A 23,027-nucleotide genomic window follows, 5' to 3' on the forward strand; every position below is an offset into this window, starting at 1 on the left:
TAAGGTTGCTAGCTCTATGACATGCCCCACTAATGGGCATATAAACATGTCAGCTGTAACAGAAACCAAAACGAAAGTGCTGCAAAAAATTTTTAATAAAAGGTAACATTGCATAAATGTTTAAGACTGTAACCCACTTAGATCTGCCACTGCTCACAAGTGGAATTCCAGTTGAGAGCAGCATCACTACACATTATTGTGTAAATAAGCCTTCTGTTTTTCTAAAGCCGAGCTGACCCCATGCAACATTACAATGTGACTTCATTTAGAAGCAATAGTATATTTGGTAGTCTATATTAAAATTATGCTATTTAAACCATTGGCATCCACGGCGAGTGATCCGCCGTGGGCCACGGCAGAGGCAAAAAGCGCTTTGACTGGCAAACCGCCGGCCGGCCGGCCGCTTAGAAAATGTTTGTTTTTGACAATGTTTCATAGATGACAGCACATTATTTGGTGTTTGCCTTTCGCTTGATATTCTTTCCGCTAGATGGACATAGTTGTCCGCTATTGAAGCTGCTTCTGTGCGTGTTTTTTAATTTTATTTCGAAGAGTTTGTGTTCCCATTCCCGTCTTGTTTGAAACGTGGAGTCCCACAAGAAACGTGGTTTGACGGGAGAAGCAATTCTTAAACTTGTGCTTGACAGTGACGCCGAAAGTGACATCTGTTATGATGACGATGTTCTGTTAGATGATGGTGAGTACCAAAATGATGAAAGTGGAAGTGATGAAGAGAAGATTGTGTGTTCAGTGGACATTCTGAGCCCACAAGTGTTTATGCAGTCACTGAACATGCAAGAAATGATGCAGTGAAGCATTGTGAGCATAATAAATCAAGATTTGTTTTTTGCTGACTTTATTGCAATTTATATACACCGACCTATGCCGCCTGCGGGCACGAAACTATTGCGGAATACCAGGCAGGAACGGCCGTGGAGAGCACGGAAGTCAAGTGGTTAAAGACCCCTAAATACAACACAATATAAATCCACAGAAATTAGAGAAATGCTTAGAGCACACCAGAAATATATCTTACCAAGTGTTTTATGGGTGCATATGTTGGAAAATTCGCTGGCACCAGCCACATTGAAGCACTGCATCTTGATGTCATAGGAAGTGTCAGGCAGGAGGTAACTGACGGTGTATGAGCGCGTGTTGGAACCAGCCACAGTGATCTTTAGGTAATCACCAGCACTCTGTGTCAGCCTGTAGTAGATGTAAAAGCCTTCCACGTCCACGGCATCCAGGTCTGAGTACTGCAGAAAGGATAGGACATAACTTCATGGTTGGCATGATGGGAACCCAAGACAGCTGAGGCCAAAGGAATACCAAAAGATTCACAACTATAGAGTTTTTCATGCACAAAATTTTAATTGACTGTTAAAGCTTTGATGCAACACGTTAAAACGGCAACAGGAGTAAGAGTATCGATTAAAGCACACAGTTTTTAGCTCCTTGCTTCCCTTTCTGTATAATAGACCGAACTGAGCAGAAAAGTGTTAGCTCTACGAGTCAGATATCTTGCAAAATAACTTGGCTGTCGTAAGGAGCACAAGAACTAGAAGATGAACTGAAGATGTTTCTCGGACGAGTAAGAAAAAAAAAAGTAGCCACTTACCTCCCAGGACAAAGTGATTGCAGTTGAGCTTTCAGCCTTGACACGGCGAATAATGGGCCCCTGCATGGGTTTCCTCTTTGGAGGGTCTTTGTGCAGTAGAAACTTGATCGAGTTTGGCCCATTCTTGTTATCATTGTTGGAGTAAACGGCCACAATGCGAAACCTGTACCTTCCTCCTGCAATTTTGGATAAATAGAAGCAGCCTCAATAATAGAGCTCACAGAATCAACAGCAAGAGGTTGCGGGTTTGATTCCTGGAAATGGTGGCTACTTCCGATGGGTGCAAAATGCAAAATGCAAATTGTGTCATTCTTCGCTTTCACATATTTAAAAACCTTCACATTGTCGAAATTAATCCGGAACCCTTTGCTACGACATCTGTAATAGCCCGCGCAATTTTTGGATGTTAGAACTGTTAATTAATTAATTAATTAATTCATTCATTCATTCAAAGAATACCGTGTAATTCTGACATGAGAGAACAGAGCTGCTCCGTTGCACACAACCAGTGCCCCATTTACACATTTGTGGTGGCTCGCAGTGCGTATGAATAAGTTTTCTCTGCACTTCCAATCGACTTTAAATTTATAATACTGATCAGCGATCCTCCCTCTTGAAAATGCATAAAGCCTGCTTTCTTGCAGAATTCTAATCACAGAAATATGATGGCTTGCAAATACCTGAAGTAACAATGCATAAAACCTGTGCAATATTCTTGCTTTCTTGCATTAAGCATGATAGGCAACAACACACAAAAGCAATGGCAATGCTAAAGCTACACACCAATGATCATTTTGATGCAACATTTTCGGCCATATTTTGATAAACTGTGAAGTGCAGTTAAGCTTGCTCAACTGTTCCCTAAACAATCTAATTTCCAATGAAAAAAAAAAAAGAGTTAGGCAGGGGCTGGAAACTGGCTCTGCCGAGCTTCCGTCTTGCATCTTTTATTTTGCTACCTAGTTTTTAGTCTCAGGCCAACAGAAGATTGCAGAGGCAATAGTGATATAACAAGCAATAGGACCACATGTTAAGACTGTGTGATATTTACAAGGTTTAGCTGTGCCAAGAAGCAAACACTGTTCAAAGTTCTTATGGCTCCATAGCCTAGCAACATGAAGCAGAAGTTGATGCAGACAACTGACATAGCAGGATCGCTATGAATTTCGTAGACATGGGGCTGTACTTTGGAACAAACTGTTTAATTTTCTCTTCTTGTCCTTTGTCTAAGTTTGTTTCGAACTAAGCAGGATCCCAATGTTACTTGGCAGAATTAACGGTGATTGTAGAATGAACGAATGATGGTGGAATCAATGATAAGCTAACATAATTGAACATAGAAACAAGCCCCTTGAAAAAAATTCCCTCCTTTCATTCATGAATAAGAGAAGGTAATTCATCAGGGTGTCTACCGAGTTGACATTTCTAAATTCCCTGAGTTTTCCAGGTTTTCCCTGAGTGTTTTTGCTGAAATTCCCTGAGTGAAACAGAACTTTGTTTTCTGTCAAGATGGGTAGAGACCATATCGCTCAGTGATATGTCACTCTCTAATACGCATTTTAAAAAATGAAAACGACTTAATCCCATTTGAATAGTACATAGAACAGATAAACCTCAATATAGCGAAGTTGGTAAAAGCGGCAACTCACTTCGTTATATCGAAACTTCGTTAAAGGGGTACTGACACAAAATTTCGCGGCCGAGATAGCCTGCTGGATCGATTTCCGCGTACGTGCGTGTACCATCTGCGAAATATCGACAGCGAATAAAGCTTGGAAGGTATTTCATATTAATATTGAAGTTCGCGTGCGCGATCCAGCATTATAGGGCGCACCTATTGCATTGACACCCTCGGAGGTGACCCGAGGTGACCCCCCTACTTCCCCTACGTAACCGTTGTAGCCGGTACAAGTTGTGATGACGTCGTAGCCGCCATTTTTGTTTTGACGCGCTCGCTGCTGCGCTACGGTCCCTAGAATATACTGGCTAGTCTGCCGTCTCCGCGCCGTCCCCATGCAAGGCCGCGTCCGCGCCGCGGATGCTTGCGTAGGTGGCGCTGCGATCCATCGGAGCGCCTGCACGGTGCATGTCGCGCAGGAGGAATTGGTGGAGTATTGCGCCTTGCCGTTTATTTTGCGCTCCCGCATGAACTCCACGTTTTCGTTCTGTTTGTGTGGGCAGAGACTGGAACGTCTTGAACCGACCAAACATTGCATTCAACGTCGTCTCTTGTCTGGACACTGCCGTGATCACACTAAGATCAGTGGTGGATCCAGACACTCATTTAAGAGCGCGCAGTTACTCGAAGCAAAACCACAGGGCGAAAAATTGACCTTAAATATTTTTTCTTAAGGAGTTACTGTTATCACAAGACTGCCATCATAATATATATGCTGTTAAATTGTCCTTACGAAGGTACCAAACATTTCTAAGATCAGTTTTTAATAAGCAAACAATTCTGAGAGTAAAAACGTTACTTCAGATATATTTAGTGTGCTAAGTCTCGTAATCATAAAGGTTGGTTCTCGATGTGTTACGGAGAGAATAAACGCAATGCAGTTCTCCGAATGGGTGAGTATATTAATTACAGGCATTGTAATGTTGGAGAAGATTTTTTTTTCAACGATAAGCAAGGTTCATACGATTTCGCTCAAAGTATTATTAGATCTATTTACCATCCTACAATATATATATATATATATATATATATATATATATAGACAAAACTTTATTGTTGTCCTTGCTGCGGTCCAGGTTGGCGGTAGCCAGGAGACTATATAGCTATGACACCACAAATAAGTTGCGCCTCCAACGGGCTGAAACATTTACAGCAGCAGCTTGGCACATCAGAACCATGTGTACCCGCCGAAGAACAGACATATGGGATCTTTTCCACGAGTATCTTGTCACAAGGTTCGAAATTGTAAAATGAAAGGGGTGTTGGCTTTCATAATGTGCGTTGTATTTGGTTTTTGGCTCCTCCACTGAAAATATATAGCTTCGTTCTTTAATGACACTGTTGCATGCCGGAATGACACATTCGCGGCACAAGAAATACTCAACCAGATGTGTCGTTCAATGTCAGTTCGTCGACTTCTCGCCCACCGCACATGTTTCGCGCTGCTTATTTCTTTTTGCTTTTTTTTGAGGTATAGGGATAGCTGACCGTTCTCTCGCATCGTAATACAAGGCATTCAAAATCGAGAACACACATGACAGAGTCGCGCTGCTTTTCGCCTTTCGGCTATTCACGTTTAGGTTGTTCTTTGGTATAGGTCTCCCTTTCGCAAGCGGGTAGCGAGCAGACATCATGAAAGTATAAAAATAGAAATACTATTTTTTATACGCTTTAGATCACCGAAAAAGAGCCTAAAGTATCCCTCCAACAAGCGACGAGGATTCGTCCCTGTACAATGTCATTAGGGGGTTATTAGGGGGTTATTTTTGTATTCCGACAAGGTCGAGAAAGCTTGTGGCCGCGTGGAGCCAACTCAAAGCTTTATTAAAAATATGAACAGGTTAATTAGAATAATGACCTCCCGAACGCCACAAAAAGCCCTCTACCCAAATTCGCCTAACTGTGCATTTCTGAAAGAATTTCTGGGTTATTTAAAAGAATGGGAGACACATGCCACTAACACAATTGGCGGTTTCCTTTCATCGAGCACAGCAGAAGGGCTCCGTGTCACAATTGAGAGCACAGTGCAGCTGCTCGAATTCCTCAGGTCTGCTGGTTTTAGATATTTCATGACCTCAAATTTAAGGACAAGCTGGAAAATATATTTGGAATTGTTCGGCAGTCTTCTGGCACAAATGATCATCCCACTGCTGCTCAGTTTTTGATTACTATAAATGCCCTTGCATTTTATAACCTCGCAAGACTACCGAAGTCGGGGAACTGTTCGCCGCAAGTAATCAGCTCTCTTTTATCTGGGAATGACAAAGTCACACACGCTTGCCACAATTGACGTCGTTGACAGCCTCATTGATGGTGGAGACTTCAGTGGCGCGGAGACTGCGCTAGCGTCAGGCACAGACCACAGTGCAAACGTGGAAAAAAAAAACCACGATATGCTGACTTACTACATTACTGGTTATGTGGCGCGTAAGACACTAAAGAAGACACAGTGCGACACTTGCGCAACATGTCTCACAGCAGACAGAAACACAGCTACGGGGAGTGATCAGGCCTTCCCATTCACAACAACGCACTTTGATAACGGAGGCCTGATATACCCCTCCGGACCTCTCAAAGCAGCTATTGCAAAACTTGAAAATAGTTCTACCACTTATTTCAGCGTGATGTAAGCTGCATGAAAAGAGCATTGTGGATTTCAGCGCTTTCTTGAAAAAAACAGATTTGCCTCATCTGGGTTGTGAACAACATTCAAATTTCATCACAAAAAGCCTCATGAAGTTCTACATTTTACTTAGATTCCGCTTCTTCACGAAATCATTGAACAGCGAAAGAGAAGTAAAGCGGCAAAAAATGAAGCAGCTAAAGTTGAGAAGATGCAATTAAATGACGCTGACGAAGCCCATGTCAGGAACCAATAAAGACTAAAAATTCTGATACTTTCAATTCTGTCTCGTGAAGTGATAAGCACGACGGATGTAAGGGATGGTGGTCATCACTGGGAAACTTGTGTGACGCCAGACTTCGTGCTCTTCTGCAACATTAACTAGCGCTAAGGTATTCCTTACTTATTTGTACTCAAAGTCACGTTCTGTAATAAAAGCAAACACCGCAGGCCTTCGACGTGAAAAGGTAAGCAAACGCGAGAGCGCGGTTGTAAACGGCTCCGCCAGCCCACCCGTAAGCGAGAGTCGCGGGCGGGGCGTCTGCTCAAGGAACTCCGATTGCGCGCAGCGCCACCGCCGCAGGCATCCCCGAGAGGCCGCGGCGGAGAGCGGAGACGGCAGACTAGCCAGTATATTCTAGGGACCGTAGCTGCGCTGTTGGTGTCTCAAGAAAATCGTCGCCAACAGACGACGATGAGGAGAACGACGACAACGAGGACGATGATGGCGACGTCATCGCGCAGCACGTGCGGCAAGCGTGCGAATGCGAGGAGACGACGCGAACAGCGCGGAAGTGCGTCACACTTCTGTGTGCTGACGTGATCGAGCGCTGCAGCCGCTAGGTGGTGATAGTTGCACCCGGAGGCTTGTCGTTTTTGAAACCGAAACTGACACTGGTCGATAATGAGGAGCCTGTAATTAATTATCTGTCGCGCGCTGCAGCAAACGATGTGCCGTGTTATGACTAACAGGCCCCCAGCAACACATTGCAGCAAAAAAACGCGAGGCCAAAATTTTTGTGTCAGTGCCCCTTTAAACTGAAATTCGACCTTTCATGCAAGGCATAGTTACTGAAGGATTAATCTTAAACTGAAAAGGCCACAAGAATGCTCGACTAATATGGCAAATGAAAAAACTTTTTTTTTAATTTTTTGCGTGAAAAAAAAATCAATTTTGTTGAGCCTGAGATGCAGCAATCACAGTTAGATGCCTTGCCAGAGTGTCACATGTAAAGACGAAACAAATGCGGGTTTAATGCACTGTGGAATTGCGCTTGTTCTGCTGCTGCGGGTTGTTGTCAAATCCTCGCGCGTTGCCCAGAGCAATGCAACGCCTTTGCTATCATGTTGCCCAACCGAACTATTTGCTCTCCACGAACGCACAACATCGAAAACCATCCCACGTTAGAAAAAAAGAGTCAGTTTCACCGCGAGAGCAAAATAGTAAATCCGATAGCCAGGGCCGGATTAACAGTGCGGAGGGCCCGGTTCAAAAAAAATAAGGGGGGCCCCTCCCGCCTCGCCCCGCCCCCTTTCTTTCCCGCTTTGTCACCTGGTCATGCTTGAGACTTGACGATTTTTAGATTTAGCTGCAAAGAACACAAGCCATATATTTATTCTAAGCCTCCCCGGAGTGTTTAATATCACCTGGGCGTTTTCTTTCTTGCGGAGCACGTGGAGAGATTGTCATTGTAATAATTAACTATATCAGAAGACGAAGACACATGGACAGCATTAAGATTTGTCTGGTTCGTTGGATCATACTGAAAGAAGACTAAACTGTGCGAGAAGTTTAGACGAAAAGAAGGAATGCATATGACACTTAGAAGTGCAGTCCAAGCACCGTGTTTGTTTCTTCCTTGCCAGAGTATTTCCCAGCCATATTGCTCGCATTGTCGTATGACTGGCCACGACAGTCTTGGAAGTTAACTTCAAGATTTTCTAAGAGGTCGAGCGTTCTCTTCGCGAGATCTTCCCCTTTGTGACTGGTTATGGGCAAAAATCCGAGAAAATGTTCTTCAGGCTCATCGTTAGCAACGTTGCGAACGACCACTCTAAGTTGATCCTTGTGACTCGAATCAGGTGTAGAATCAACTGAAAGAGAGAAGTACTTGGCACTCGCAACCGCGCAAGTGATTTTTTTTTGGACTTCAGCTCCGAGGGCTTCTACAACCTCTTCCACAATGGTTGAGAGGAGAGGTAGGATGTTTTTCCACGTCCAATGTTCCCAAAGTTCTTTATATGGGCGGCAAGGAAAGGATCAAACATGGCGATCAGTTCAAGACACCCAAGGAACTTGCCATTTTGAGGAGACCCGAGTAAATCATTGGATCCTCCGAGAGAGAGCCCTCGTTCTGCAAGGAACATTACCACTGCAACTACGCGGCGAAGAACATTTCTCCAGTAAGTTTCCCGTTCAGAGCAGTGCTCTTCAAAGGAGGGAAAAACAGCGCGAATGTTTGGACGAACACAAAAGGGAGACAGACGACGACAGGCGCTGACTTACAACTGATCTTTATTTCTGTGAGGAAGGCACATTTATACCATGTCAGTGTACACACACGCGACTGCCATTAATGTGCTAACATCCCTCTGACATCGACATCACCGCATCACCGCTCTTTAAAGGATCGAATGACCGACGTTCTAAGAGAACGTCGCTTGCACAGGTCAAGCACGCATTGTCTATGACACTCATTTTCCTCGTGTGTCTATAACTTTGCATATGCCTTGTTCCATGAACTGAACCCATCTGGTTCCGAAAATTGGTCCTTTCTTGCTGACATCAGAGTACAAGGAAAGCAATATACAGATCATTTGGAAGGGCTGTGCAGCAGCCATTCGCACAAGACTGCTTCGCCGTTGATGCGGTGAGCCTAGAACATTTCTTGCTTGAAGTGGCGGTGGTAGCCCTCCGGTGCCGCGTCATTTGGCTGAAAGTACCGCTTCGAGCGAGAGTAATCACCCTGCATGTTTCTAGCATTTTCACAGACATCCTGGGTTTGTGCCACCCAAACGTTGACAGTGGCTACGCGCAGAGGAAACCAGTCCGCGGGATCCATAGACATGCAAGGACGCTCATCAGGCAATGGCTGATCTGTCTCAGTCGGGCTGCTCGTCCATGGAGAACTGGGCTTCATCGCAGTGTGCGATGAAGTTGGTTCCCCGACCATGCTCGTTGGGGCTGTTGGCTTTAAAGCCATTGAAGAGAGCGCCTCGCTTGCGCCGGCTTCGGAACAAACAGTTTCGCTGAGCGCACGGTCTCACCTTCTCTGGTCACCTTCTCTGGTCTCACTGGCCGACGGATTACTGGCCGAGCTCTTATTGTCACTGGTAAAATAGCTAGAAAGCTTAGGCAGTTTTCCTAAGGTGTCGCTGAGGTGTTTTTTTTTTCTCCGTTGCCAAATGGCGCTTTCGAGCGCCAGGGAACTCCTTTTTCCGTGGCATGGTACAGTAACAGAGCCTGCAAGCCAAGTTTATGAACTATAAGTAACTTATTCAAAGTGTGCTTTTCTAGAAATAATTCGGCAGATCCCACGTACCGTGGGAATCAATGTTATGCGAAGCATGCGCGGGATGGTGACTGTGGCGTAATTTTTCATATTGAGCGAAACGTTACGGAATGACGCTAGAGAAATGTGGAGGTGGTATACACACACTCATATGCTGAAGAGTCGCATATGTATTATATAACGAGTTGTTTACAGTTGCGTAACGATGACAAGAGCAACATTGGTGTTACCAGCACTAGACGTCGTAAGCTGATACATAGTGCTTATATTCTTCAATACTGCATAACGCGAATACGAAGAGCACAAAGAAGAAACACAAATGCACAGGACAGGCGTTACTCGCAACGAAGCTTCATTCAGGAAATTTCCCCTGGACATAGACACAGCCGAGTGGCATGCGCAGGCGCACTGCACGTACGTTACAGTCACCGTTGCAGTTATTACAGTTGCATTACAGTTGTTATGCTTATACTTGTCCGTTATGACGGAGAACGCACGCAGGTTTCACGAACCCTTGTGTATGTGTAGAAGGGGTTCTTGACAGTTCTTCAACAAGGTCATCATCACCGTGATCAGTGAGCACCAGCAGCTGGACCGGACTTGTTAATCGGATCCGTTCGTGATCGCAGCTACGAGGGGTCTAAGTGTAGTGAAGTGCAAGGTATAGCACAGCTGATGGAAATCCTGGATGCCTCTTACGATGAAATGATCTATGACGCCTCCTGTCCTGGACGTGGCAGTGAGGTCTTTTGATGCCCTGTCCACATTCAAGCCGTCTGTGACACAGTATAAAGACCAGGCGTTCTTGGGTTTTCATAAATCAATGTTGAAGTTACCCGTAATGATGAGACGCCTGGTTCTCTCGACAGACTTATTGTAGGAAGCCTTGACCCCGGTTTTCGCGTAATCGACATGGTCAATGTTGCGGACGACGTGATGAGTGCATGGTAGTTGAGCGTCTTCCAGGGGTGTTCTGTCTTCAGCTTCCTCACTTTCCTTGCGTCCGCCGCGGTGGCGTAGCGGTTACGGTGCTCGGCTGGTGACCCGAAGGTCGCCGGTTCGATCCCGGTCGCGGCGTTTGCAATTCGATGGAGGCAAAATGCTAGATGCCCGTGTACTGTGCGATCTCGGTGCACGTTAAAGAATACCAGATGGTTAAAATTCCGCAGCCCTTCGCTACGGCGCCTCTCATCATCATATCGTGGTTCAGGGACATAAAACGCCAACAATTACTGTTATTTTCACTTTCCTTGCGTGTCAATGAGTGTGTTCGCGGTTACTGTGTTGGTTGAGGCTCCGTATCACTAGTGGCACATTCCCGTATAGCATGAACTCTGGTATGCAGGTATGTGCCACACGTGACTGAGAGAAAGGGTTTCATGACGTACGCGACAGGTATTTTGCGTTATTCATGTCATGACCAGAGAATCGTGTTCGTCATACACTGATCCCCTGCTATGCCAAGTTTGGTATATTACAAGTTATGGAGACGACCAGGAGAGCGCCCAGACGTAGGCGGCTAGATAGATAGATAGATAGATAGATAGATAGATACGTAGATAGAAACGCCCAAAGTGCCTGAGGTTCGCTAAGAAATGCTTCGCATTTAATAATTTTTACTAAGAGCGACAATGAAGAATACTCTCAAAACAAATTTATGAGTAACATTACGGTAGTTTAACAAGACAATGAAACGCTACCGAAGAAACCTGATATTGGCGATAAACTCACTGACGAGAGTTTATCGCGTAGTTTGAGTTTCTGCTGCTTCCTGTCTACCGATTACTCTCTCGACATTATCTGGATCTGTCTACAATATGAAGGAAGTGCACAGAATAAGACGATACAGCCGGAATTGACTTTACAATAAGATCTCTATATCATTATGGTTCACATATCTTCGCAACGGGTTGCATTCTCAAGCGTTCTGGTTCAGGTGAATATTAAAGCGATGCTCGCTCATTCCAATGAATGGTCACCGACAGTCTCCAAAGGTTAAGAAAGGGAAAGTAGACGACCACCCATTTGTAGCACAAAGCCACAAGGAAATCCATACGGATTTCTCAGAAATAAAGCCTCTTAGTCGCCGAAAAATTCGTCCTGGTCCGGGGATCGAACCCGGGACCAACGCCTTTCCGGAGCGGTCGCTCTTCCCGGAAAGGCGTTGGTAGAGCGACCGCCCCGGAAAGGCGTTGGTCCCGGGTTCGATCCCCGGACCAGGACGAATTTTTCGGCGACTAAGAGGCTTTATTTCTGAGAAATCCGTATGGATTTCCTTGTGGCTTTGTGCTACAAATGGGTGGTCGTCTACTTTCCCTTTCTTAACCCTTCCGCCACCTTGCGGGATTCCGCAGAACTGATTTGCAAAAAGTCTCCAAAGGTGGCAAAAATAAAGCACAAAATGTCGAAGCTTGGCGAAATCGGCCGCTCTGAGTAAGTTAGTAAGAAAAGCTCGTATTTGCTTATTCATAAAATTAGTTGATAATGACGGAGGAAACACAAGAGCAAATGCACCGACTTAGTCATTGCGTAATAATATATTCGCAATAAACGTATTCAAATGCTAATCCACTGAATATTATTTTAATATTCCCAAGGGTCTCGCAAAGATGTTGGTAGTGCCTCAATCTTTGCAAAGTAAGGAAAATAGAAGCCCTGCAACTCTCGCACGAAACGTGCACACTGTACGTGTTAGCAATCTTAAAGTGCACAAATATAAGAAATGCGCTTGCAGTTTCCAATACTCGCACGAATGTAAATTTTGAAGTCCTTACCTTTAAGGTCAGCGTATCCGATTGTTCTGCAGTGACAACGACGAGTACAGAGCTCCAGAGCGTGAAGGCGCACGAAATTTCTTTAACCGAAGAATGTGTCATAAGAGCCGTGCTGTCTCGCGGATCGTTGAGCGCCGCAGCGGTGTTATGTGATGTCGAACAAGCTGCGCGCATCCGGTCGGTTCGGAGAAGCATCATGTTCACCTGAGACGCCCGTGGTTGCACGTGCTATGCAGGGCATTGCGTAAAAGAAGTTCAAAAGTGACGCTCAAGCAATTGCGGTGAGGGTCTTCTGGCGGCCAGATAGTGGATATATGTTGTAGATATTTCCTGTGCACAACCTTTACCAAGTAATGGTCTCTTAAGTTTTCCTATATAACCACCAAGCAGGAATTAAGACAGAACGGCAATGCCAGAAGCGAAGAATCAAACCATTACTCCTTCGGAGTCCTTGCATAACGAGGAAGTTCCTTAACATACAAATATTTCATGGTGCGTTGTTTACACTATAATGAAAGCATAATATAGCATACCTATGCGTCAGCTTCTTACCGGTTATTTTCATTCAGCGCATTAAACGATATTTCAAACAGGAACCACTCTCTATGCGCCTTCGCATTGCGTGTTGGACCGTAGCTGCTAAAATCCTCGTCAGGCTGCTCTGTGTGTCCATCCGCTGGATCAGCTCCATCCCTCTACACGATGCATGGTCTTGGGCGAGTAAAAGGTTTTTACCACAGACTGCAGAACTGTGAACTGACTTCAAGATTATGCACGTTATGCAACGAACAACCTCTTAGAAGCTTGTATATTGATTATTGAAATAGATAATCTGTTTCTATCAGGGGAATTCAGCAGGAGGGTTAAACTTTTTCGAATAAAACAACGAAGTCGGCCATTTTTTTCTGGCCCTTTGGGGGCCCCTACAACCGGAGGGCCCGGTTCATTTGAACCCTTTGAACCCTGGATAATCCTCCCCTGCCGATAGCAACAAAGAGGATATGAATAAAATTACACCATCTCCCGCTAAAGGGGACCATGAGGCGATGCGAAGCCGGAGCACTTGCACGATCGCGTTCCGTTGGCGTTCGTTGGGCATGCTACCGACCTCGCGTCGTGGAACGCGAAGAGGGACGCTACGCGCGTCGTATCTTCCATCTAGCCTGGCCGTTAATTCTCACAGGGCGAGCGGGGAACGCGGCCTACAGGCGGGCGAGAGGGGGGCAGCGTAGAAGAGGAGAGAGAAGGGGAGGGGACGCGCATGCGCTCGAGCTCATCGCGGCGTTGAGCAGGGGAGAATTTCGGCATGTCTAGCCCGCGTTTCAGAGGAAGAGTGGAAAGGGGGAGGGGAGAAGGGGAGAGGGAAAGTGGAGAGGGGAAGGGGAGAGGGAAAGTGGAGAGGAGGTGTGGAGAGGAGGTGTGTGGAGAGGGTATGCGCATGCGCAGTAAGGGTGGTCAGAACGCACACCACCACCACCACCACCACCACCACCGGATTGAGCTCCGCCTTAAGATACTTCGCATCTAATAGGCTAGCAGCTCGCTCCTTCAGGAAACGCAGCCGCTGCACTAAGAGAAGTGCCCTATCTATGATATATGGCTCAGGGGCGGATTCAGGTACATAATGGGGGGGGGGGTACAAAGGCTGAAGCCAACGCTCAGCAGTGCATTTTGGTGGGTCACACATATTTACAACAGCCCAGAGGGGATTATGGCGGTGCCTAAGAAGCCTTCGTTGGAAATGTGCATAGGGAAGCAGGAAAGGGTAGAGCAATGAGAGGTAGAGAGCAGGGACAAGACTCCCTTTACCCCTTTTGGACAGTGGCAGGCAAAGCAACCTGACAAAGGGGGCAAACTCGACAAGCAAGTCTGACAAAGGAGGTGGACGACAGGCACTGAAGGGAGGGGGCGGGGGCTGGCTTGGGGGGGGGGGGGGGGATCACCGCTACCGCCCCCCCCCCCCCGGGATCTGCCACTGCTATGGCTTCAACGGAAGTTTTGCAAGTAGAGCACAACAACTACAAAGGTATGAGCCGTATGATGATCCCCACTAAAGATACCGCGGCGCACGCGACCACGCCCGCTGGTACAAAGTACGCACTTCCTGTCGGACTCAGCCCCCCCCCCCCTCCCAACGCGCCGGCTCTTATCCATGTGCCCATCGCGCGAATGAGACGGTCGGCTCGTTTCATCTCTGCTTAAGCCCCGTTCGTCGGCAGCGCTCGCGCACTTTCACTCGCACATGGAGCATGCAACGCGCGGGGTGATGTAATCGCGATTTGGACTTGATAGGGAGGACCATGGCGAAGGCAAAAAATTCGCGTCGGAGTGTCTATATAATTGCTGTCGCAAAAAAAAAAAAGCAATATAGCTGCGGGCTAAGATCGCATGAAAGCACGGCAACAGCCTGAATTACGGCACATCCGATTATGGTGGAAACGTTACTGTTTTCCGACATCGCGCGCCGAATCGAGCATGTGGGACCCGTGCCGGTGTCGCGAATTTCGGTCGCCGCTATGCCATGGCTCTAAAAAGTTTTGTAATTCGGCTTTATAGCAAACACCCACGTGGTGTGGCTGGTAATTGCCAGCATGCAGCCCCAAAAAATTTCAGTCGACAGCCTAAAACTTGTTTCAGCAATGCCCTCATCGGGAAAAAAAGAAATAAAAAAGCTTTCACTTGATGTGAATGGGCCCGTTAGTTACGCTAGCTCTCGCCTGGAAATTTATCATATTCTTCACGGAGTCCTAAATAGCATCTTTGAAGCTCGGGATCAGAGCGAGTGAGCTCTACGATAACAGCCAACAAGCGTCTTTTTTCTCGCCGATCGGGATGGCTTGCCAGATACGAGCCTTGTCGAAGACATCCGCTTCCTGCGCGATCGCGATCGCTTGCAAGATAACTCAAGCTCGTTACATCTACTGCTACCGCTTCTACAACTAATCATGCTTGTTACTTGACACGCGGCGATAAAAAAAGCACCATATCGGGCGCAAACGCACAGCACGCGCGAGAAAGATTACAGAACTACACCGCGTACTCCCAGAACATCCTGACAACATTGCGCGATACGATGCGTCGTGGTTCGCGGTTCCCGCATGCCACGCATTAGCCGGATTCTCTCCCACTTCACCGCTCCGAAGGCGATGACAGCATCAAGGTGCGCCACTTCCCCGCAGCCGCAGAGGCCGTTTGATTTGAAAAATGCGTTCACAAAATATCGAGCAAGCGCTACCGCGACTTTCGTCGCCTTTCAATAAAGATACTGTGGATTTTCCCTGATGGGAGCACAATTTCCCTGAGTTTTCCCTGAGAATTTCCAGACTACCCAAAATCCCTGAGAATTCCCGGTTTTCCCGGTTTTCCCGGTCGGTAGACACCCTGTTCATAAAGAATATAGGGCCCTAGCTTCATAAAGGCAACGTGTGGTCACCTGCTTTGAGTCCCGCAATGGCATGGGAGTGGATGTGCGGGGGCACGTCTTCCTCAACTGTCTTCCAGTGCGAGAGTGGAGTTGACACATCTCGATACTGGACCTTGAAGAACGAAATAGGCAGACCATCGTTGTGTGGCACACTCCAACGAACCATCACCGAGTCATCCGAGAGGCGGGATATCTCGGGCCGGGAAGGTAGCACCAGCTTCACTGCGATTGAAAAACCAACGCATGATTACTTCAGTTATTGTGACATCAGTGCCTTGACAATAAAACTGCCCAACACATTCCCACAACTTTTGTGCTATGAAACCTCACATATGCATAATCGTAAACTTTGCAAAATGTGCAGAAACGTTCACCCAAGATGCATGGAAAGGACATGGATTACTGAGGTGGCCAAGTTATTTCAAGACCTTGTAAAAAGTTGTGCCATCCAGGGGCGTAGCCAGAAATTTTTTTCGGGGGGGGGGGGGGGGTTCAATTATACATTATGTATGTTCGTGTGTGCGTTTGTATGTGTGCGTGTATATATGCGCAAGCAAAATTCAAAAATTTCGGGGGGGGGGGGGTTGAACCCCCCCAACCCCCCCCTTGGCTACGCCCCTGGTGCCATCGTGCTTTCACTGTACTTACACAGGCAGAAAGCGCAAAAGCTTTTTGTTGCTTGATGAATACCAATTAAAATGCAGAAAATCATTAATTTTAAGCGAGCACACACTAGCATAATAAACTTGTTCTCTATTTTATTGAGAGGCAACATTGCCATCGCTGAATAATAAATTATGCTAATTGTTAAGCTGCATATGTGACCATTATGTGAAATAGGCAGGAACATTACAAGGTCTACAACTGCAGAGCAGTCTAGGGTGAAACCTCTGATCCCACTTTGCAGTTTATGTATGAACTTTAGAAGTGAGTTATATAGCTATTTGTATCTCTGTAATCAAGATACCATACACTCTTGGATACTGCATCACTCACAAACCAGTCTACATATTGGTGTAATGACAAACACACTGTAGCCAATCTCAACCTGATGGCAATAGCCTAGTAAGTACCCGCTTTGAATGCAAGTTTTCTTAAAAAGGTCGCCATACCTCCTTTATTCTTTTTCCTCTTGTGACTATCCCTTCTCTTCCCAGCATTTTCTGTGGCACCATTGATGCTGTCTGGCTCATTCTCATCCTCGCCTGAAACGAAGAAAATTTGTTGAAGTTTATTATTCATAGAAATTACTAATAATGACATGACTACGCAGTGTAAGGAGATAAGAAGAAAAGTGACCAACCGTTTTTGTCAGGAATATGAGACTCGTTCACAGCGAGAACAGTGACGTGCGCTGTTGAGTAGACAGTGCCCAAAAAGTTGTTCGCAAAGCACTGGTACATGCCTCCCTGGTGCTTCGTCATCTTTCTAATATGGATTCCCATTTCTGGAGATTAAGAGAAGAGAACAAAAACAAGAGCAATACGTTAAGTAGCAGCATTAGGTACAACATCACTTCCATCTCTTTAGATATCTGTGCAGTTGCTACCTACCGAAGTATAATGAATAAAAATGTATTGGCAGGCCTTCAGGGTTATTTTGGACGTGGCTTCGACAATTTGAGCCCTTTAGGACAGTAAAAAAACATGCATTCATTTGTTTACTACTTTTAGGAAATTTTACGGTTCCTAGGAAATCTCATCTGAAAAATTGGATTTCTACTGTATATACGTTGCAAAACAATGTGCACCTAAAGTAGGTAATTAGTGCAAGTACCAAAATAAGAAGGCCACAGCGCAAATGTTTTCTGATATCAAACTCTGGCCATGGCATTGGCATTACTCAATTTTTGAACTAACACTGATGCTGTAATAAAGACCCGTAAAGGCTAGGCATGTGCAAATAGTAAATTTTAGGTTTGAAGCGAATTCAAAGCGAATAGTGATTTGGCCGAATAATTTTGAATTGAATTCAAATTGTATATATCACATATTATGAAGAAAAATTTGCATATTTGTCATGACCAAACTAACCTGCACAATATTTTTTAAAATTGAAACAAGGCATGAGCAAATGTCATTCTTCTTGGTTCAAAGAGATGTGGAAGTAACTTTGAATAGTAGCAGGATTTGATTTTCGATAAAATGCAAGTGATAACCTGTAAAATATGTTACGTTTTAAAATTTACTATGCTTAGAGCATATATGTTGGTATAACAAGCTTTTAAACTTAAGAAATGATGAATCGATGTGAGGGTAATATGTTCATTTAACCTTGAAGTGAGGCTTCGGTGCAGGGCGGATTTCCCCTGGATAGGTGTAATCATGGTACAGTAGAACCTCACTGATACGTTTCCAAAAAAAAACGCGGAAACTAAATGTACGATCCGGGAAAACGTATGGTCTGAAACGAGTAAAAATTGAGGCTGACAAGCCCATATTGAGGTGCAAGGGCAAAAACATTTATTTCTCAAAAAACATGGAGGGACTCTTCAATTTTTGAACTCCTGGCATCTCGCTGGCAGCCAGAGGTCAGCCAGCTAGTTTCGGTCCTGACCGGAAATACACTCAAACCTCATTATAACAAAGTCACATCTGCCACGAAAATAACTTCGTTATACTGTATCCGAAAATTCATTATAAATGTTTATTTGTAACACTGTAGCTATGGCAAGACTATTCTTCATTTACTTCGTTATAACCGATAATTCAATCTCAGTGTTCGTTATGTCGAGGTTTGAGTGTAACATCGTGGTCACGTGTGTTGAAATCCCGAGACAACCCGAATACTGCAAAATCAAACCCTGGGACAACAAGCGTAAACATAAAGAAACGCTACCGCCATGTCAGCAGACGAAACTTTGTGCCGCATGAGCATCGCTTCTTTCTGCATTGCCGCTTGGAAATAGGGGGCTAGGTTTGCCGAAGAGTGGAAGTGATGTTCTCGAACATACGCATTTGTGATACGATCATGTAAGTTCGCAAGATCACGCGCGACTCGCCCCGTCCGTGAAGAAAACTGCCGCCCCGCTAAAGGCTTCACAAGCTCAACTCATCGCAGTGCATGTAACAATCGCGGTACAACACGATATGCGAAATCTCGCGAAAGTAATAAGCGACAGCTGTTCACGGCTATCGCATATACTACATTGCACACTCGTGCTGATCAGTTTGCGTTCTGTCTTAACCTGAGACTTGCACTGGTATGTTCGGCGCCACTCGTAATCGCACCATCTCGCACGGCGGAACGGGCTTGAAAAGATAACGCCCGGTGTAATGGCAACTGAAGCTGAAGTCCCCAAGCGCCCGCATTACGATCTGTCGAGTCTTCACAAAGGTGGCGGCGAGCGTGCATCATCTCGTTTTGGCGTCTGATAACCAGAAACCTCCCAGATATCTTCCAGAACAAATTTTTCTCTGGCAGCTTCTGACGACCCGCTAGCAGGCAGAATTGCCCAGCCAGAGAAAAATGAACGCCGACTGGAATTGTGCTGGGCGGAGCAACCTGAAAATGAACGCGCTCCGGGAGAAAAGTGGGGGCGAAATTATCGGCCATATTCACTGGGCACAATGGCAGCGTTGCTATGGTTACGTGTCGCGGTGTGTTGTGCAGCGGCGGTGGCATGTGTGTTTCCGTAGGTCTTGTACCGAACCGTGGCAGACTGGAGGAGGGACAACCTCCATTCTTTGGGCCGCATTGTTAGTTCCCCCGGCTGTTGGAGCCATGGGGTCTGAACAAAAGTGTGTGGAACGAGTGTGCATCTATGTGCCGTGCGACGGATGAAGGATTTGCAATGCTCAGCAAAATCGTGCCAAGTGCTACAGAAAATATATTTTTTTTAAAGCTGTTTGAAGATTTTGATAGCCAGCGTCGCCGCCTGCCTTTAGGTCGGTGTGTGATTGACAGAGCGGCGATCGAGCAATTCGGAGAAGACATGGAGGGGACGATCGAGCAAATTTGGAAGAGACGTGGAGAGGACGATTGAGCAAAGCAGAGAAAGTGCGGAGGGGCGAAAGGCACGGCGGAGAAGCCGCTGTCACTGCATGGCGGCTGTCTGACACTTCACACTTCACAAGTACACGAGAGGGCCCTTTTTGCACATCTGATGAGAGTTTCTGAGTACAAAACGTATCGTACAACCGCAGTTTTCCACGGTGCTGAACGTTGCTGCCGAATAATCTTCTTTTCCGGGAACATATTACCTGGAACATATTACACACAGCTGCATTGGGTTATTTTTAATTTTCGCGACTTCGAGCGTAGGCGCCGGGAAATCGTACTAAGCGGGAACATATCAACAAGGTTCTACTGTATAGCACCCCTCCACTGCAGTGAAACCACCTTTACAGGAGAATACATGCGGTGTATGTAGGTCTATTCATTCATTTCGAATACTTCAAAATTTCCAATAATTTAAATTCATGTCAAACCAAATTCGAATACTGTAATATTCGTTTGAATATTCAAAGTGCTCGAATATTCGCACATGCCTAGTAAAGACAAAAGCAAACTCGAAGCGCTGACCCTTCATGTAACTTGTACAAAAGTTTGAGTAAGGAAACTCATCTCAGCAACACGCAGAGCATGTACGTACAGATACACACAATGCGGACAGTTGTAATTACCTGATATTGTGATGTGAGACGTGTGATGGACCCTTTTGCCATTATGAAGCCAATGGACTGTAGGCACTGGGTTACCCTGTACTGTGCACTGCAGCCGCAGCTCTCCTCCGTGCTGTACAATGTGGTTTTGCAGTGGTGTGACGATGTGAGGAGGCTCTGAAAACAGCACCAGTTAATGGTGAAAGATCTTCAAACACACAATTTTTTATTTCAAAGTGATGCAGCAGATAGCCATTACAATCAACTCCACCTGGCAATATTCTGGTAAAATGGAGCGTTAGAATCGGAAATCTATTCGTAAACTACCTTATGTAATGGTTCTGGAGGCATGGTTTTAAAGATAAAATCACATGGCTGAGAAGATCACAGAGTTTCGTACTGTAGACAAGAATTCTGCTGCAGGTCTGCATCACAGTACTGCATACCACTGATTGATGTACTCTGCGCCTTGATCACTGATGAAATGAATAGACTGATAATGTTTGGATGCCTTTCTGCTCTACTATTCTGACAGCCAGCAACAGTGATCTGATCCACAACAGCCTGTTGAGTTGACACTTGCGACGCCCTGTTCGAACACAAAGAAACAGGCACAAGAAAATGCACACTTAGTACACAAGTCGCGCTCAACTTGTGTACTATGTCTTTTTTTTTTGTCTTTCTTTGTGTTCGAACAGCACGTCGCAAGTGTCAACTATGCATAACCAACCAGCCTCCATTCTAGCCCTTCCAGTCTGGTGAGGTTGACAACATTTTTTTCCAGCGCTGAGTCGCACAGAGACGAAGCATCTCAACCCACACAGCCATCCGAACAAAGAAAGAAAGTGATACCACTGCAGCTTAATATTGAACAATGTGGAATAAAAAATTCGATCTCACAGTGGCATTTGTGTACAAACAAAGCAGTGGTAGTAAGAGCACTCGCACTACAAACATTTTTCTTCACTGTGTTTACGATACTGATCTAAAGGACAGGCTTTGTCATAATGTCACTGATATATTCAGTGAACTTATGTTATGAGAACCAACATTAACAGGTATGCTGCAAAGCTAAATTAGCATGACATCACTCTACGATCATCAGCCACCCAAACACAATGCCCAGTTGAAGCCAACTATAAAAAGTACCTTTGCACATCTCCAATAATATCAATCAGGCGAGCTCAAGTAATTATTTAATTTTTAAAACTTCATCTTATTTTTAAATGGTCTTTCTTATGAAGTAATAACTCACCTTGAACAACCAACTTTGTTTTACGTGCGAAGATGGTTCCAAGTCTATTGGTAGCCTGGCAGGTGTATATGCCATTGTCTCTTGAGTGAACACTAAATATTTCCAGATTTCCTGTACCAGACACATGAGAAGAGTGCATAAAAAAAAAGAAAAAAATATAATAAATTATTCAAAGTGTTTATTGCGATAATAAGCACCCACTCATGACAACACCCTCACCCAAAGTGGCACTCTTGATTGTGTATCTAAAAATCTCATTTTAGAAATCAATTAAAAAGGAGTAAACAGGAGCGGGAAAGGACAAAAGAATCACCACCTCTAGCTTTCTTCTGGGGATCTTGAAAGCTATCTTTGAACACAAAAAAGCACTTTACAGAACCAGCAAGGCATGACCACTTTTGGCATTCACTTTGTGACAGCAGCTTAGTGAATGAATTTAGGGATGGGCAATAGTAAACTTGAGTTTCGAAGCGAATAGTTCGCATGGTATATATTACATATTATAACGAAAAATTAGCATTTTTTCTCATGACACAACTAACTTGTGCAACATTTTTAAGAATTGGAACTAGGCATGTGCGAATGTCACTTTTCTGGTTCAAAGTGAAGTGTGAGCAACTTTGTATGGTAGCGAGATTTTAATAGCAGCAGTAGGGTGCAAGTTATTAGCAGTAACATAAGTGATGTTTATAAGTTTACTATACTTAGCGCATATAAGCCTGTATAGCAAGCTTTTGAACTTTACAAAAATAATTGCGGTGAAGGTAATATGTACATTTAACCTTGAAGTGTAGCTTTGAGGCAGTGCAGCTTTCCCCTGAATAGGTGGTTTCACTGCATGACACCCAGATGCCGCAGTGAAACTATCTTTACAAGGGGGTTACGTGCGGATATGTGTGTATTCGGTCATTTTGAATACTTTGAAATTGCGAATAATTTAAATACTGTAATATTCGTTTGAATATTAGAAGCACTCGAATGTTCACCCATGCCTATGAATGATGCCTATTTTAACCTAGCATCTCAAATACAATGATGTCTCAAAGATACCAGGGTATGCAACGCTACAATAATGCAACGCTAGACAGTTTCTACACACAGGTTTTTATTGGCACAATGGTGGCAGCACTATCAGATGTAAGCACAGCCTGTTGATTGATACACAGAGGTATGCAGTGCAAATAAAGGCTGTTGATTAGCTTTTCGCTGACCATGTTATCTATTACGCTTACCAAGTACCATCCTGTGCCGTGTTCTGGGCAAGTGGCCCCCTTCCTTGCCCCAGGTGATAATGGGGGCAGGGTTCCCATTAGCAGCACACTCCAATGTCACATTGCTTCCAGTCACAACATTCATGACTTCAGGTGGCACGGATATGAAAGAGGGCACTTCTTCAGCTGCTGGCTCTGTAAAGAGGGAGGACACTCTTCAATCTTAACGGGAACCAAGGCATAAACGTGCTAAAGTATGGTATGGAATGAGCTGCACAGGCAATGTGTGTAGTTCATAAATTCCCTATCATGTTCGCGTTATGTGAGG

General features: G+C 45.1%; 1 protein-coding gene across 2 annotated transcripts in view; it reads right to left on the reverse strand.

Annotated features, from left to right (window-relative positions):
- LOC119393785 (cell adhesion molecule-related/down-regulated by oncogenes) overlaps positions 1-23,027 on the reverse strand; it is a 55,939-nt gene that overhangs the window by 13,160 nt on the left and 19,752 nt on the right. For both annotated transcript variants that reach the window (XM_037660942.2, XM_037660941.2), the window contains exons 6-13: positions 22,721-22,894; positions 21,489-21,599; positions 20,255-20,410; positions 16,933-17,076; positions 16,742-16,834; positions 15,639-15,851; positions 1,619-1,794; positions 1,037-1,256 (exon numbers count right to left, since the gene is read on the reverse strand). In XM_037660942.2, coding sequence (XP_037516870.1) covers positions 1,037-1,256; positions 1,619-1,794; positions 15,639-15,851; positions 16,742-16,834; positions 16,933-17,076; positions 20,255-20,410; positions 21,489-21,599; positions 22,721-22,894 — 1,287 coding nt within the window. The remainder of the gene's footprint in view (positions 1-1,036; positions 1,257-1,618; positions 1,795-15,638; positions 15,852-16,741; positions 16,835-16,932; positions 17,077-20,254; positions 20,411-21,488; positions 21,600-22,720; positions 22,895-23,027) is intronic.

The sequence above is a fragment of the Rhipicephalus sanguineus genome, chromosome 5, assembly GCF_013339695.2.
Source record: "Rhipicephalus sanguineus isolate Rsan-2018 chromosome 5, BIME_Rsan_1.4, whole genome shotgun sequence".
NCBI lineage: Eukaryota > Metazoa > Arthropoda > Arachnida > Ixodida > Ixodidae > Rhipicephalus > Rhipicephalus sanguineus.